Source organism: Sarcophilus harrisii, chromosome 6 (assembly GCF_902635505.1).
Source record: "Sarcophilus harrisii chromosome 6, mSarHar1.11, whole genome shotgun sequence".
NCBI classification, from domain to species: Eukaryota; Metazoa; Chordata; class Mammalia; order Dasyuromorphia; family Dasyuridae; genus Sarcophilus; species Sarcophilus harrisii.
In genome coordinates this window covers 11,334,813-11,353,476 of record NC_045431.1, presented here as the reverse complement: position 1 = coordinate 11,353,476, position 18,664 = coordinate 11,334,813, and the positions used below count along the sequence as shown (strand labels likewise).

Below are 18,664 nucleotides of genomic sequence, written 5' to 3'. Positions count from 1 at the left end.
ACACACACACACTACACACAAAAATATTTACAGCAGCACTTTTTGTGGGACCACAGAACTAGAAACAAAGTTGATGTCCATCATTTGAGGAACGGTTAAACAAAGTGGGATAATATGGATATAAAGGGAGATCACCATGTCTTAAGGACCAACATGATGTCTGCAGAGAGGCATGGAAAGGCAGGAGCTGGTGGAAAATGGAATAAGCAGCAAAACAATATGGACAACTATACCCACTAGAAAGGAAATGACCACCACCAAATAGCAATGAAATGAATATTGAGAAATTATAAATACCAGAGAGGTCCCCAAGAAGAAATATGAAAATAGAATCCTTCCTACTCTTTTGCAGAGATAGAGCACAAGAGAGTCCATATGTGGAATATGTATTTACATATTTTTTTGCTACATTGATCAGTTTTAATTATTGTTATCTTTAAAAAAAAAAAGCAAATCTTTATTAGAATGGATGAGTCTTGGGAAGATGAAAGAGAAGAGATACAGGAGCAAGATTCAGGTGGTATAAAAACAAAAGATACCAATAAAATCCTATTTTTAAAAGTATTATCACCAAGTAAGCATCACCTCTAAAAGAGATAACACAGTATAGTCGAAACAGAATTAGAGAAGAAACAGAAAAATTGAGTCCTCTCCTTTGCCACTTATTAAATCATCTTCTCAAACTTGAGGTGTGTAGCATTTCAATGTGCAGAAGACAGCAGGAAAGGGTTAACCATATCTTTGGTAGGTGGTCGCCCCTTTCCACTGTGAGCCCATCAAACATTTAGCTACAATTCTGCTATAATCGGTGTAATTGAAAGCAATCATTGTGCCCTTTTGAAAGCAATAATCCTGTCCTTTTTTTCTTCTTCAAGCTGCATTTCTTTGTGTAACATGATTTTGAGGCCCTTCACTCTCCTCTGGATAGATTGATATTGGCTAACAGAAAGTCCAATTAATTGATATTCAAAGGTCAGCAGCCAATTACAGCTAATCTGGACACTACACAATAGCTGATTGGTTCACACCTTGTTTCCTTTTAAGACATGGAAATGCACACTCCCTTTGTCATCCTGGAAAAATAAAATTCTAAAAGGAACATCTAATTAGGGCCATTTTTCTTTTCTTCTCTAACACAATTGGGGGTGGACTTTAGATTGAATTGGACATAATATTGCTGGTTCCCAAAGAACAGCATTACTTTAAAAAGGTGTGGGTGCCCGTCTGTCTGTCTGTGTACTGCAGCACAGAATAGAGAAGTTTCCATTGAATTATTTTTTTCAAAGCAATGATGTCATGAAAATAGACCTCCTGTTTTAGGTAGCAAACTGGATGGGCTCAGTCTAGAACCAGCTCTGTTACTCTATGTCTATAAATGAGACTTCCCTTCAAAAACAATAAGAATTTATTTCCAACTTTCTGGCTTGTTCTGAACCTAACTTATAAAAAAGAAACCCACCCTCCATTTTCTTCCACCTTTTTGCTTTTCTTTGCCTGGAAATGAGGCTGATTTTCTGCAATTAGATTCTTAGTTGGAGTAGACTTGCAAAGGTGTGCAGTGCTTGTTGCAGAACTAGGTAGCTCTGACATTTCAGAATGGGTCAGAATTCTGTATGGTGACAGCTAGGAATTCTGGAGAATGTTAGCATAGCCACAGGAGCAGCTGAAGAAGCAGAATCCCACTATCTCAGGAGCCAGTCGCCTCAGAAGGTCCAGGAAATGCAAAACTTAGATTAAATGTTCCCTGGACTTTTGTAACTTATACTTTACTGGGGGGATATTATAAAAACTTATAACTATACTATACTATATCACATAAGAGCCTTAGAGAGCTAGAAAACAAATAGTGCAGACTGTGGGAGAAATAAGGTACAAGAAGGAGGGAGAAGAAGGCTTTATAGTTGCAATGGCTCAGATGTTCTCTGAGGTTTCTGGGTATACTGGACCATACCTGATCCTGTCGCTAACCTCCAAAGGTCAGGTTCTTGTTTTGGCTTCTATTTCGATTCCAGAAATTCCCAGAAAATCTGAATAAAACTTAGGTCTGACATAGCGAGGGTTCCCTAAACCTGATGATAGTTGAGATAAAAATTTGCAAGTTTCTGGAGGGGAGAAACTCTCACGATTTTGCATTTGTATTGCAGTATCTCGGATAAGACCTGACACATTCTAGGAACTTGGTAAAAGCTTATTGATTGTGGCTTTGGAACATGGGTAAGAATTCAAGAGGCAGAGATGGGGAAGCTGGAGATGGTCACCATCTTAGTTTTTAAGGACTGGGCCATGGAAGGATTAGGCTTGTTTTATTTAGTTTCAAAGGGCAGAACAAGAAGTCTCTAGTGGACACTGAAACAGGGCAATGCCAGTTTGGAGAAAGAAAAATCTTCCTAACATTAAAGCCATTCCTGATATGTGGTGAACTACTAAGGAGAATTGTGGGTTCTCTCTCATTGAGGTTTTCAAGAAAAGCCAGTTGACCACTTATTGGGCATTTTTTTCAGAATAGACTCATTTAGCTTGAGTATAGAATGAGTGGAAGGGAATTGCAAGTGAAATTAAGAAAGTGAAATGAGATCAGTCTGTGTAGAGTCTTGAATGACAGGAAAAAAAAAGTAGTTTGCATTTTATTTCATAGGCAATAGGGAATCTAGGAAAGATGGAAGATTTTATAGTAAAAGAGTGATCCGTGTAGAAAAAAATACTTGTATGTGGAGGTATAGTAGTTTCTGTAATAATAATGTCTCTAAATCTATGATAATTACACACAAACACATGCACACAAAATAGAAAAATTGATATATATGGAAAATCAGCCCACTTAGGTTTAGAATAAAGTCTCAAAAGAAAATAGGGTTGGATTGGATTTGAAAAATGTAAGACTCAGTCATCCTCAATTGCAAAATCACCTTTTAGGAATTAGTAGCCACAAAATGGTGTTATATGGCTGAGAAATTTGGAACATCACTGCCCCCAAAGACTCAGAATTGGAGAAAGACAGAAGAGACACAGACAGACAGACAGACAGAGAGAAAATAGTTATTAAATGCTTATTATATACTAGGCACTAAACCAAGTGCTGGAGATAAAAATACAAGTCTCAGCCCTAAAGAACTTACCTTCTAATAAGATAAGGAACCAGCTGAGTTTTATCAAGACTGAGAATGGGGAATTTATGGGTTCTGAGAAAAAAAAAAGCCCTGTGTCTGCCTGATTTTTCTACTATTCCTCAAAGAAGTAGGCTTGGCAGTAGGACCAAGAGCATATTTTCTCTGGAGAAGGAGAAAGCCTTGATGACTATGTTAGAGTGATATTTATAGGAAATGCCTTCTAGCCATATTTTCTAAGCACATTTTGTGTAGTATTACATATGCATTACCGAGATGCTCGCCCCATGTTTCTATAGCCAGTGGTTGTCATTCTGAGGAAGTTGGCACTACTTAGGATATTCATTAAAGCCTTTAGATCCATTGGGTCCCATTTCATAAAGTGCCCACTATGGAGTACCAAATGGGACCCTAATGGTCTGGAAGAGTTAATGTAGCTTCAAAAGCACTTATACATTACTCCCTGGGAGTTTCCTACTTAAGCGCTGAGAGACTCAACCTTCCTAAATACTAAGTGATATATTTAGACAGGCCTGAAGCTCCTCTCAGTAGGCTGGCAATCTCCTCCAAATGGGAAGGTGCCAATCTCACCTGCGGAGAAAAGGCACCAAGGTTCCTCTTCCTGAGAACTGCCTTGTGTGGTAATTACCTGATACAAGCCATACTGTTACTTTATCTAAGAGAACACAATTGCCACAGGCTTTACCAACCCTGAGCCACAGTGCCGGGGGAATCAATCAGCAGCCTGGGAAAAGGGAACTCATGGAGGGTGATAAACGGAAATGTTGGATGCCTTGTTTCAATGGGCACCCAAGGCAGGTAATCTAACTCCAAATCTGCAGCTCTTAATGTGGCATTCGGATAGGCACATGAAAGTCAACAAGTTCAGAACTAAGCTTTTCATCTTTTGTTCCCCACCCCCAACCTGCTCCTCTTCCTAATTTCCTTATCTCAATTTATGGCACCGCCATATTCCCCATCACAGGAGGGTTACAAGTTTGGACTATTTTTAACTTTCCCTTTCCCTTACGTCCCATTCCCAATCCATTGCCAAAACCTATTGATGATATTTCTACAATTTTTCTCTTTTTCATTCATTCCCATAATCAGACCCTCATCATCTCTCACCTAAAGCTCAAATTCTAAGTTCTTTGACCACCGGAACTGTCTTTCTTTTTTTTTTTATTGGCACCCCCAGTGCTTAGCACAATTTTTGACACACAGTAGGTGCTTAACATATGTATATTGCTCGAACTATAGCGTCCATCGTAGACTGCCAAAATGAAATTCCTAATTCCTATGTCTGGTGCTTCATTTGGCATAGTTAGCTATTGTCTCCTATCCTACAGATAATCCTCTAATTGCTCATTCAAACCCTTTTAGATCTGCTTCCTAAATTGCCTCTTGTGTTTTCCAGTTATATCATCTCCTACTCTCTTTCAGACTATGGTCAAACTAAACTAACTCATTGTGTCAAACTTTCTGTTTCTGTGCCCTATCCTTTACTATCATCTTCTACTCAATCCTACTATTAAAACCTAGAAAAGATCAGATATGATTCATATATACAGCTCAATTCGAAATGAAATTAATGGGTAACTTCCAAAACCCATGAAATCCTACCCTTTATGCCAGACTTTGGTTCTGAGGAAGACCTTCATGATAACCAGTGGTAACCACTATTTTGGTACAAATCAGTATCAGGGAGAGCAATAAGAAGCTCTGGAAATATTGATAGCTAAAGAATCCTGAGTTATTTTTACCAGAAGTACCTAATGGTTTTCCAAGCTTAGAATATATTTTTGTAAAAAAAAATAAAAATAAATAAACTTTGCATATAGAATAGAAGTCACCATCTATAAGAGAAATATTCAATATTTCCCATGAAATTTCTCTAAGTTGCAAAAAATATTAAAAGGTGTATGTGGAAAGTTGTTTTATATATCTTAAAGGGAATTCTATATATGGGATGTTTTGTAAAAAAATAATCATGGTAACCTTGGCATAATTTTAATAAGTGTTTTTTAAAGTAGGATGATTTTTAGATGTGTTAAAATCTAATCCTTCTATAGATTCAAAGAGGCACTGAAATCAGAAAGCTATAATCCTTAATTGGTTAATGGACATCCATATACATATTTTAGAGAAATCTATTCAAGGGGCATTACTAACCTTTAGCATCTGCCCTCTAGCTAAGTGGAATACTTTTAACACTGCTGTATTTCTGGAGATAGTCAATCAGGATGCTTTCAAAGATCTTTTAAAAGTAAATGGAATAAAGTGAGTTAAAGAATTGATAGGCTTTATGGAGATAACTCATGGAAGTAAATAGCTTTTATCATCATTCTTATCATCATCATAACATTTATATAGGGCCTACTATGTGCCAGATACTTAAAGTTCTTAAAACAATCCTGTGAGGTGCTATTTTTACCCCGATTTTACTGATGAGAAAATTGAAGTAAACCAAAGTGGCTTGCCCAGTCATACAGTGAGGGCCTGAATCCGGATTTGAACTCAGGCCCTGTCCCTATCCATGTTATCACCTACTTGCCTAATTATGATCATTTCTCTCCACTGCTCAGGAGCCTGTGACTCCCTATTATCAACTAAATAGAATACAAGATCCTCCTGGCTTTTGAGCTTTACATAATTTGACCTAACTCAAGCTCATCAAGATTATGTTGACCTCATTAGCTTCTCAGCAATACTTCTCAAAATAAGCCCTTGACTTCAATTAGGTTTCACCATTGTACCAGCATAAACTTTAATAAACATTTCTTTTGTGTCTCTTTTTCCAATCTATAGTGCTATTCTCTGTATTAGCAAATCCTACTCATTTTAAAGACCCGGCTCAATTTAATTTGATTCTACAAACATTCCATTAATCTTTTTCCAACTTCTCCAATCCATATCAGATCGGTCCTTTCTCTCAGCTTCGGTTGCACGTAATTGCTCTTTTTTCATTTTTCACACAGGACCTGGGATTTCTTTGTCATAAGGATTTCCTGATAAAAAATTCTCTTCCCAAAGTGCAGATCCGCACCAGGTCTGAAATAAATAGTTTTAGTGAATTATAGTATGGCACAAATCTTAAAGTGTTATATAAACATTAGATATTATTATTGTTGGTGTTGTTATCATAGCCAGTGTTCTACTTGTTAAACTCCAATGGTTATCATCAAGATCAAGAATTAAAATCTGTTTAGTGTTCAAACCCTTCCTTCCCACCATAGTTCCAGATTTCTTATGTCTTATCACCTCCCTCCACCCTACTTCAAATACTCTGTGATCAAATGATCCCAGCCTCCTTGGTGTTCCTCAAACAAGACTCTCCATTTCAGACTCCCTGGTTTATCCCCACTCCTGGAATTCTCTCCCCCATTATTCTCTGCCCACTGTCATTTCTGGCTTCCTTCAAGTTTCAGCTAAAATTCCATCTCCTACAAGAAGCCTTTCCTACCTCCTGTCCCCCATTCTAGTGCCTTTCCTCAATTTGGCCTGTGTGTAGCTTATTTGTTCATGGTTGTTCACATGTTGCCTCCTTTATTAGGCTGCAAGATGCTTGACTATGGCGCTCCTGCTGCCTTTTGCCTCTCTTTATATTTCCACCTCTTAGCACAATGCCTGGCGCATAGTAGGCACTTAGTAAATGCTGTTGACTATTAAAGAGGAGACTCTGAACACAGCTCTCCTCCCTACTTAACATTGTTCCCTTCTCAATTGTTCTTAAAATTTTTGTTGTGTTAATCTTGTCGCCAAGACCCAGTGATGTTTGAAAAGATCTCCTAGTCTGATTCAAGCCATCATCACAGCTCACTTAGACTGTCACAATACTCTGTGTCCCCTCTCCAATTTGTTTTTGAGATTGCTAAAGAAGTGTTTCTTAGTTGCTAAGGCACAAATGTCAGTGTGTTACTAGCCTGAAAGGACTCTGGGGGCTTGCCACCATCTCTCAGATAAAATATGCTCTTCAGCCTGGTATTTAAAGCACCCTGCCTGCCTTGTCTGATTTATTTCATATTGCTGTGATTGTGCATGCCATATTACAACACCTCTTACTGACTGTTCCATACACAGCCCTCCAGCTGCAGCTCTCTGGCTTTGCACCAGCTACCTGGCCCCCAGACCTTCAGGCACTTTCTTTTACTCTGGAAGTACTTATTTTTTTCTATAAGTCTACTCACTGATGATCAGAAGCAGTATAGTACAGTGAAAAGATCACTAGGCTTGGAAGCCTTAAGAGACCTGTATTTAGAGCCTGCCCTGGCCCTTAATATCTCTGTGATCATGGGCAAATCATTTAATTTGTCAAACCCTTAATTTCCTTATTTGTAAAATGGGCATCATAATAACAGAATCTATTTCACAGAGTTGTTTTGAGAAGCAAATGAGACCCTGAATGGGATTCTTTATATGAATATCAGCCACTTGCTAGATGTGTGATCTAGGAAATCACTTAACCTCTGGTTTTCTTATCTGTAAAGTGGGGACAATAATAGCTCTGCCCTCCACAGGTTTCCCTGGGGATAAAATGAAACAGTAGCCCAGTGCTTAGCACAGTGACTGGTGCACAGAAAATGGTATATAAACATTAGTTGGTAATTCTGTAATTATGAAGGCCAGGACCATGACTTATCTAAACTTGGTACTTCCCTTAGTGCCTGACCCAGGACTCTGCACAGAAAAGTGTTGTTGGGACTTCTGATTTTATTGGTATGGGCAATCCTTGCTTAGGGAAAATCCTTTACCTACCTTGGACAGCAACTTTTCTCCAGTCTCTAGTCTGAAGGAGGCAGTGTAAAAAGCACAGTTAAAGGGTCAGAAAGTCAGGTTGTAAATATTGGCGCTGCTATAGTCTCTTCTTTGTATGAATTTGGATCAATCATTTCATTCCCATGGATGTTAGTTTCCTCATCTTTAAAATGAAGCCGTTGGGTTGGATGGCTTCTAAGCTCCCGAGATCTTCAGGAGTTGCCTAGCCCTCTGAGAGACTGTGACGCTCCAGAATACCACAGACAGTATGTGTCAGAGGCAAGACTTGAGTCTAGGTCTTCCTGGTTGCCAAGCTGGCTATCTAAAAGGATTCTCTCTGGTCAGCTTTCTATTCATTATCCCATACTATGAGATATGTGTGTGTGTGTGTGTATGTGTGTGCACATACATGTATGAATATTTAGATGCATTTGTATGTGCATGTATGCACATGTACATATATGTATACTTGTGCACACATGTGTGTCTATGCATGTGTATGTAAATACATGTATACATATTTAAATTTCTATATGCATACTTATACAGGCTGATTTATATAGACGTGCATATTTGTACATGTGTACATATATCTGTCTATATACTTATGCATACATCTGCATATACATGTATGTGTGTGTATAAAAACTACAGCCCTCTCAAAGAACGTGCCTAATAAATGAACTATTTGTTGAGTGAAGAAACTCTAATCCTGTCAGGAGATAATAAAATAATGCTTTAAATCTTCTAAATTATTCATAATGATAAGAAAAGAAAACGCTTCTGGCTCCCAAAATGAGAGAGTCAGATTCTCAACTGACAAATGGGTAGGACCTTAATGTAGGTCTTTCTCTTCCCCTCTTGACTCTTTCCAAAATATATCACCTAATGTGCTTGGACTAAGGCTCCATCTTTATTGAGTGTTTCCCAGGCACTGTCCTGGGTTTTATGAAGGATGCCAAAGTTTAAAGAAAAAAGCTCATTTTCTGTTGGAATTCAGAGCAAGAGAAGATAGACATAGATAGACATGAAAATGATAATCAACAATAAAAGTGTCAGTTGACTGATTCAACCAGCAGATTTTACAGGAGTTGAGACAGTAAAACACAGCATGAGCTCAAATAGTTAAGTAAAGTTTCATTTAGGCTTTTTTTACATTAACCTGGTACTTAAACCATTAAATATATTATATCCTATTTGATTTTCACCAAAATCCTGAGAGGCAACTGTTCAATCTTTATCCCCATGTTATAGATGAAGCGACTAAGAATGAGGGAAATTAAGTAACTTCGATAAGGTTACACAGTTAAGCTAGTCAGTGCCAGAGGCAGGATTTGATACCAAGTTTTTCTGACTCCAAATACAGTGTTGTCCACTCACTCCATGGTAGAATGTAAAGAAAGCCAGAATGGGAATTAAGAAAACTCTATTAGCTTTGGAACTCCTCCTCTAATTATGTGTGACTGTAGACAGTCACTTGAACCTCAGTTTCTTGACTTATAAAACTAGTGGTTTGGGGTAGCTCTTCTCAGCCTGGTTGTACGTCAGTGATGTCAGATTGGAATAAAGGGGAGGGCCTTAATATACGTATATATGGATCCCTTCAGACTAGAGATAAACTTAGTTTTCAGAATGGACCGGTCCCTAGGTTTTATTGTATTTCCATTAGTTTTACATTGGAATCGGGAGAGTTGCTGACCACGTGCTGGACAGAGGCACTTGTGAGACCCCTGTGGTGTAAAAGATTGAACATTGGACTTAGAGACGTGGGCAGGTCATTTACTGTCTCTCAGGCTCAGTTCCCTCATTTCTAACATGAGGGCCTTTCAGTCCATGATCTGGAAAGTCCGCTCTAGATCTAAAATCTCTACTTAAATGATGATCTTTGCCTCTGAAAGTTCCCTCCAGTGCTGTGCTGTGGTCTCCTGTGAAAGTGGCCGTTGGAGACTAGATGAGAGTGGAGGTAATAGAAGAGAGTGTCTGCGGGTGGCCCACCGTGTGCTCCCGGACTTGTTTGGTTCTGTGGTTATCCCAGAGTCAGGAGGATGGTGCTGAGGCAGGAGAGGAGCAGCTGCCTGGGAACGGGACTGATTGTGCTTAAGTGATCCCGGCAGCCCCTGTGCTCTATTAATCTCGCTGCTCCGTGGGTGGAAGGCTCCCTCTCCTCCTGCGGTCCTTGGAGATAGAAAACACGAGTGGGGATGAATAGGGATATGGGGAAGTCGCCTCCCTGGCTTAAGTCTTGGACTGGAGACCGAGTGAAACTTAGCTGCCCGCCCCTTCCCCTGCTCTTCTCTGTGCTGATTAAGGATCCCCAAGCCCACGGTGTTCGTGTCTCTTCCCCCCCCCCCACCCCGTTTGTGACAGTGAATTTGCCAGCCACACTCATGTTGTGGAAGCCTCCAGCTCAGCCCCAAGTGACAGGGAGGCTTCCCTTTAAGGGGGACCTGAAGCCCACATTGAGCAAGAAGCCCCGGCTGCCCTGTTGGCAGGCGGGCCGGGGAGGGCCGGGGAGGGCCGGGGAGGGCCGGGGGAGGGCCGGGGGAGGAAGGGGCTGCTTTCGCCGCCGCCCTCAGCCCCGGGGATTTGTTTGCGGGGAAGGCGGTTAGCCCCTGCCCGAGGAGCTGGCCGGGAGGGAGAGCGGCCGCCTTCGGCAAATGGGCGTTCGCCGGGCTCCACGCGCGCGCACACACAAAATAGTGTGAGAACAGCTCGCCCCGGGCTGGCCACGCTGGAGTCTGGGAGCGGGAGGATGCCCGGCGCTGGGCGCACTGTGCTCTCTAGTGCGAGTTTCCTGCGAGTGCCTCTCATTTCCACTGACACAGCAAAGGCTCCAGTTGGGAGGCAGCGCTCTTCCCCGACGCTCCCGAGCCCCGCCGAGCGCCGCCGGCCCCGATGCCCACGGAGCCCGCGCTAGGGGCAGCTCGGCCGCGCGCAAAGGCAGCCCCGCCGCTGCCCTAAGCCGATGGGCAGAGAAGCCGGGGAGGCCGGCCTCCGCCTGGGATCGCTCGCCCGCCCCTGCCCGGGAGCCCGAGGCCGCCGGCCCCCCGCCCCCCGCCCCCCGCTCCCCCCGGCGGCTGCGGAGCCTGGAATGATTTGGCCGCTTGGAGAATGTTGACTTTAGAGTGGGAGTCGGAAGGACTGCAAACAGTGGGTATTGTTGTGATTATATGTGCGTCTCTGAAGCTGCTTCATTTGCTGGGACTGATTGATTTTTCGGAAGGTAAAGAGGCTGCTCACAGTGGGGGCTTTTTGGTAGGGGGCTGGCCGGGGCGGGAGCCGGCCCGGGCCGGCCAAAGTTGAGGCAAAGTTTGGCGATGCGCACGTTCCACGTGTGCCACGGGGTGCGGGGTGGCCGCTCGTGGGAGACCCTGACGTGTCGGACCCGGAGGGGGGCTCGTCCCCCCCCCCCCGCCCCAGAGCTGGGAATGCTTCCCCGGCCACTACTGGCCACCTCCCCGCGTTCAGTTCAGGCGTAATTCTGCCCGATCTAGATGGTTAGGTGCTCAGTTAGCCAACGCCAAGCAGGGGCGTGGAGGGCGGGGGGAAAGGGGATGGAAGCCCCGAGAACCCCTGGCTCTACTCCTGGGTGCGATCGCCACTTAGCAAAGCCGTAGCTGCACCCGAAACTTAGCCCTTTGCAGGGGGTGCCTTCCCAAACCACTGGGTTTATTTGTCTCCTCGCTCTGTTTTCCCCGAGTGCATCTGCCTGAATCCAAGAGTCAGGAACCCCTTTGCTCTGGTAAATGATACGACGTTTACTTTTACTCTTGTGAAGAATCAGTTTATTTTACAAAAATATCACCCAAATAGTGGTTTAATTCGGAAGTTCGCCCTCAGCAGCTCTTTTAAAATCTGTTCCAGCCACCCTTGAAACAGCAGGACTTTTAAAAATAGCATGCAAATCCCAATAATCGAGGCTGAATTCTGCACCTGGGCTCTTTTTCTTCCCAGAGGAGATTGCTTTCGCTAATTTTTCTCCTTCCATGATTAGCTCCTTTAGCGTGCGAGGTAAAATTATTCCTCTTACATAGTTGTTCCCCAGAAAGGATGAGTTGAGAAAGCTTCCCCATCACGAGTGGGCTTTACATAAATGAGTTTGGTTTGGTTTTGAAATCCTTGCCACCACAGGTGCTAAGATGACATCCTCCCCAGAGAAATCCTGTCAAAATGCTGCTCATGTTAACGTATGGATAGATACAGATATAGATAATTAGCAACACCTAGATTGTTGTGTGTGCATGCGCGCACACACACATTTTAAATCCTATTTTCTTTAGATTGTTTATTTCTAGACCTGGAAGGAAAGAAAGAAGGTCTTATCACTGCGAATTCTTATCTCCTTTTCAACTACTCTAGATTTGTGACAAGTCCTGCGTAATCACCCTTGAGAATAATATTACAAAGAGATTGGGGGGGGGGGGGAGGGGCGGGGGTAAAGGCCAGAAATTATTTTCTTCCTTTTTTGATATTACACAGTAATTTAATTGAATTACTGGAGACAAAAATTACATAATCAGACTTCTTACAGTGCCCCAAACCAAGCTGGACTCTTCAGAGGTCTCTGGCCCAGCACATTAGTTTCTATAGCTCAATAAAATTCCAAGTGGGAAAGATGACATCTTGCTATGAAAAACCTTCCTAAGTGATTTCATTTTGAGAAAGTTTTTTGGGGTTTTATCGCTCCTGTACTGTTTTAGCCTCCACATCACTATTCCCTCGCTCCCCTGATAGATCCTAGAGGTGACTGCACTTCAGAGGCAGAAGCAGCAATTTCTATATTCTAACATCTCCCAAGGAACTTGAGGAAGGGAACTTTCACATCAGTGTAATATCATGTATTTTTTTTTTTAATAATGTCACTACTGGTAGCATATGGCTGAGAAATTGAATATCACAAGTTCACAACCATTGGGAGTGACTTGGCTTTTCATCTCCCCTGAAAGATGTCTTTATTTCATACAGTTTACCAGGTAGAGGTTTTCAAAGGCAATCATTCTGGCAGTGACAAACTTGACCTGGTGTCCCCGATTCAGATGTTCTCTCTAACTCTTCATCTGTCCTTCAGAGAAGCATTTCTTTCTAATTTCTTTCTTCTGTAGTTCCAAAGCCATTTGTTTAGGGCTTATTTTGATCCTTACTTTCCCCCCTCCTTCTATTGAAGTTATCTGAATTTATCTTATCTCTTCTACTCAGGTATAAACTGCTTGAGGGCAGGAACTAATTTTAGTCATTATTAAATCCTTTAGATCATCTTCTGTACATAGTCATGATTGATTAAATGACTTGAACTGAGTTAAAAACTTAGTCCTTACTTTGTGTAAACTCTAGATTTATAATAAATGTAAGGATAAGGCAGCATAGATTGGTGTTAGTATAAAATGGTTCGTGAAAATATCCGACCACAGTCATACATTTATGTTTCATCTAAATAAAAATTTTATGTCAGCAAAGTGTCTTTTTCTCCCTATAATACTTTTTTTTTTAATAGAAATGCAGGTTTTTCAAAATTGAAAGTAAGCGGTAAGGGATAAGATAATGATGCTAATGAGATTTTTCTCTAATTATTTTGGTTCCTACACATACTGACTCACTAATAAGAGGAAAAGGAAAGAATGCTGCAAGACTGTAGCCCATTATTGTGCAAATAAACTAAAATATTTTCCCCCTAAGAAATGTGGTAAATTACCACCTTCTCGGCTAAAATTATTTTTAAAATAAAAATTATATCTTTGCTCCCTATACACTCCATAAAATTCAATTAAAAGAAAAAAAAAAAAAAAAAAAAAAAAAAAAACTTTGTTCAACTTCTAATGAGAAAACAAAGGAAACCTGGAACTTTTCTTTCTAGCTATGGCAGGTGATTTTGGAGTAGTTCTAATAAGCAAAAGTCACATCTTGAATAGAGGCTAAATTTCATCTTCTTGCATTTTATTCCCCTCAGCAAGTTCTACAATTCAGTTATACTGCCTACAAGTCAGTCCTTACTCCTGATGTCCCATCCTCCAGCTCTGGGCTTTTGCACCAGCTGTCCTTAATATTGGGGACTTCTGCCTGTTCATTGCTGATGCAATTTCATACAGAATCCAATTTTGGCGTTTTTTGGTAATGTTAAAAATTTTATATTTGTTGAAAACTATTGAGGATAGGAACTAGCTTTTGCCTTTTTTTCTTTCCCCACTGTTTAGCACAAACAGCTGGAATGGGTTGGGTCATTTCAATCATACCCAACTCTTTGTGACCCCATTTGGGGCGTTCTTGACAGAGATACTGGAGTGGTTTGGTATTTCCTTCTCCAGCTCATCTTACAGGTGAGTAAACTGAGATAAACTGGGTTAAATGACCTGTTTAGGGTCATACAGCTAATAAGTGTCTGAAGCCAGATTTGAACTGAAAAAGATAAGTTTCCTGATTACAAGTCCAGTGCTCTACCCACTTCTCTAGCTACTACTTCTATCTGCCCATTTACTTGTCTCTTTTTGTGACTTCTTTTAAGATTCAACTCACCTTTTACAGAAATCTTTCCAAGTCTCTGAGCTTCTGAGATTATTTCACATCTATCTTGTCCATATCTTAGTATGCACTAGTTAGGCATCTATCTGTCATCTCCCCCTTTAGAAAGTAAGCTCTATGTGGGCAAGGACTTTGTTGTCGGAGTTTGTGAATAGGTGCTTTTTTTGCCTTTTGTTTTGTTTTTGCCTTTTTTTCTATCTGTAGACCTTGGCTAGTGCTGCAATATAAGTTTGGGGCTTTTTGGTTTTCTTTTTAAGAAAAATTCATTGACTGACTTGCAGCATTGAGCTACTCATTCATTTGTAGGAACTGCTGGGTAATCCTATGTTTCCAGGTATTATCCAATATTAGTGATTGCACAAGTACTTTGTAACTAATAATTAAAAAGCCTCCAGTTTCTTTTCGGAAGCAGTTTCTCTTCTTGTAAGTTACCTGTAGTCTCCTACGGCAGTCTGTCTTCATGAGAAGTCTCTTAAGACTTGTCTGTGAGATTTTAGATCTATACTCTACATGACATCTCATCAAAGGCACGTTGGCTGTTCTAGGAGTACTCTAAGTCAAAACAGTCAGCCACAAACCACAGAAGCCCAGCTCACATCTGCTTTGATCTGGCTGAGATGAAATGGTTTTCAAGAGGAAAACCTGGACTAAAGTAGCAGAAGGAAGGAAAGAAAGGATGGAAGAAGGAAGGGAGGAAGCAAGGGAGGGAGGGGAGAAAAAGCTTCAAATTTATTTTTAGGGAGAGTGGTTAGATTAGCTATGAAGGAAACCTTTTACCTAGTGAAGGTATAATTCAAATAATCGGGTTCCTGCCATTGCAAAACACAAACTCCATGTGATATATCATTGGTTCCTTTAGAAGAGTATTTTTTTTATGTTTAGCTTCTTTGAGAGAATCCCTCTAGTTGTGAGGTGAAAGATTAAGACATGAATCTTAAAGCTATATGCACCGGGATATAAATGAAATGGCTACTTGACTTAGAACCTAGAGGCATATTGGAATCCATAGACATCCATCTAGTAAATAAGAAAGCAAGGACAAAACTTTCAGCTTTCTGACCCTCAGTGACACTGGCTTCCTTGCTATTCTTCAATCCAATACTAGATTCTATATAATTTCCTTGACTGCCCCCATGTCTTGAGATGCTCTACCAAACTCAACTATATTTCCTGGTTGCCTTGGCTTCTTTCAAGAGTCAAATCAAGAGCTACCTTCTGCAAAAACATTTCCCAGACCTCTACAAGGCTACTTCCTTCCCTGTAGAGTTATGTCCAATTTATCCCATCCATTCCTCATTTAGACAGTTATTGGCCCGTCATCTTGTCTGTTAAGACTAGGAGCTTCTTGAGAGCAGAAACGTTTTCATTTGGTTTTCCTTTTGGTCTTTGGTGGAATTTTTCCCAATATCTTCAGTGCTTAGCAGTGTTTGGAATCGACAGGGCACTTGGGCACTTCCTTATCAAGCAATTAATAAATATTTCTTAGCTACCTGACTGTGCCAGACATTGTACTAGGTGCTAGGGGAAATGAAAGACAAAAAGAATGGATAGAGCATATATATATAGCTGTAATCTTGATTCCTTTTGGAAAAAGAAATGGTCGTCCTGGAGCCCAAGGATACAGAAATTTGGGGAATAGTTTAAGAGTTTGGAATCTCTCCTCAGGAGCAGGGGTGCAGTGATATCAACCTTTTGTCTATTAAAGATTTTAATTTTTCTTTCTTCTGAAGCCATTTGTTCTCTTCTACAATGGAGAAACATTCGTGGTAGCTTTTTAAAGTATTACTTAAGTTTTCAGCTGAATTTCATCTCAGTTCCCAGATTAGTAAAATGATCTATAAAGAGCTTCAATGAGCAATCTATTAAAGAAGAACACTGATTTTTTTGTTGTTGTTGTTGTCCTTTGGGTTCCCACAATGACCCAGGAGCTGGTATCTCTCTTCCTACCTAAAGTGCTCTGGGGTGTAGAAAATATTTTTCTGGTTGTCAAAGGATGAATTTTCAACACCCTTAACAAAGTGTTTCCTTTCTCCTTCGTTTCAAACTACACACCCTATGCTCAGCTGATGACTGGGTAGAAATTAAACCATCTGTATTTAAGATGTTGAAAACCAATGATTAGGTCATAAGTCAATGCTGAATTCAAACTGTAGCTTTGTAGTTTGAGTACCATATCTTGCCAACGTCCTTCTGATCAAACTACCTGGCCATAAGGTGAAACTGTTTCTGGTGATAGCTTTGTCTAGCGTCACAACAAATGACCTGAAGACCGATAGAAAGGATTGCAATGTGCTTTATATCAGTTACTCTATTTGATCCTTAAAACAGTCCAATGAAGCAAGTGCTACTGATATTCTTCCCATTTTACAAATGAGGAAACTCAAACCTCTAAAAAGCTTCAGAGATTTGCTCAGTATCACATGAACAATGAACAGTAGAGGCAGGTTTGACCTTAGACATTTCCTATCTCGAAATGCATGGTTCTTCTGACTTTACCACACTCCCTCTACAACAAATGCTATTGTTTCCTCAATCAGTAACTTAGTAAAAAATACCCCTAAACAAATTCATATGCACTTCCAGCATTCTATATATTATACTTAAACCTAATACTTTGACAACCCTTCTTCTGTGTTTTTATTTGATCTTACCCATGACAAGATATCTTTACCACTTCCTGGTCTTCTCTATATCAGTCTGCTTACTCCTTGACCATCATCATTCTCATATCCCCACCTCCACAACTTTGGACTCTACCCCTGGGGCTCCCTGACTCTGAAAGGAGACACTTGTACCTTATCATTCTTGAGCCAGATCTCTCCAACAAGGCTGTATCCAAACATCTCATCCCACCTCTTCAAACCCCATTTTATGTATTCTCTTTACCTATTAGAAATCAAGACAGGAAGACTGCCTTAATCATTTTATATCTCCAGAATTTAACGTGGGGTCCGATGCAAAGTGAGTTCTAACCACCTTAGAAGAATTAGATGTTTTACTTCTATTGATCAAAGAATGACTTCTTTGGGCTGGCCTGTCTTCTCTAAGTCCCATGAATGAACCATGCTCCTTCCAAATTGTATGCTTCTGTTGCTTACCTTATCTCAAATTATCTCCATTTTTGTAATCTTGTCCAGCTTTCAAGGCTCAGTTCATGATGTATCACCACAAAACCTTGCTTGATTATTTCATCTCTCATCTCTCCATTCCTATGGTGTTTATAGTCAGAACCACAAACTTTAAACTATTTAATTACCTGTCATTTGTATTAAAAATGTCATTATGTTGAAACATTTAAGGATTATTTCTTCATATGTTTTTGCAAACTTCTTAGGGTGAGGAACTAGATTTTACATTCCTTTTTTATAGCTGCCATCATCTAGCCTAACACTTAGCAGAGGTACATAGATAAGGAGATATCTAAATATATATATATACCTATAGTTATGTACATATATATATCTGTATCATATCTCTATACATACATATATTTATATGTGGACCTATTATGAATCTACATATAGATATAACCTAACCTTATATATCTATAAATCTATATAGAGATAGATTTATATATATGGATGTATATGGGTATATGTGTGTATATACACACATTCACACACATAAATGGTACATAGTATATATCGTTTATTCCTTTTTCTATTTTCCAGCTAAGTTAAGCTGAATCTGGTCATAGGAGACTTGTGAATAAAGCTTTGAATGCTGGGAAATTTAAATTTGCTGATTCACTGAGTGTTTAATTCAGCCAGGATAAAAGAAGGTTTGGTTTGGTTTGGTTTGTTCCTTTTCTCCCCTATTCTATGCTGCTTTAGCAGAGAAAATGGACTATTTTGAAGAGGTCTATTTTCTTCTCAATCGTCTTGTGCTTCCTGGGCCTTCAGGAAAGTTGTCTTTTAATTTAATAAAATTCAATCATGAGACTATAATCATGTGTCCAGTCACAGATTCAGTCAATAAATATTAAGTATCTTTTGAGCTGCCATGCTAGACATCTGGGTCTAAGTGTCCTTTTGCACAAAACAGAGTTAGTAATGCTTGTAGCACCTGCCTTTTCCTTGAGGTGTTGTTGTGAGGATTAAATGAGATTTTGTAGGCAGGTTGTCCCAAAAGTCTTAGTGTCGTTTTAAGCTTTAATAGCTGGAATCAGCATTAAGGGTTTCAGAACACTGTGTGTACGCATTCATACACATATATAGAGAGATTTTAATATAATTGCAAAACTGTAAGTGCTCCATAAGTACTATTATTATTATTTTAATAATAACAAAAGA

At 40.2% G+C, this 18,664-nt stretch overlaps 1 protein-coding gene across 4 annotated transcripts in view; it reads left to right on the top strand.

Moving 5' to 3' along the window:
• Positions 1-18,664, top strand: part of KCNIP4 (potassium voltage-gated channel interacting protein 4) — a 1,016,244-nt gene that overhangs the window by 805,214 nt on the left and 192,366 nt on the right. The window contains exon 1 of one of the 4 annotated variants that reach the window (XM_003773350.3): positions 10,896-11,082. The exons of the other annotated variants lie outside the window; for them this stretch is intronic. Within the exon in view, the coding sequence (XP_003773398.1) occupies positions 10,971-11,082 (112 nt within the window). The 5' untranslated portion in view covers positions 10,896-10,970. Of the gene's footprint in view, positions 1-10,895; positions 11,083-18,664 lie in introns of those variants that run through there. 4 annotated transcript variants of the gene reach the window in all.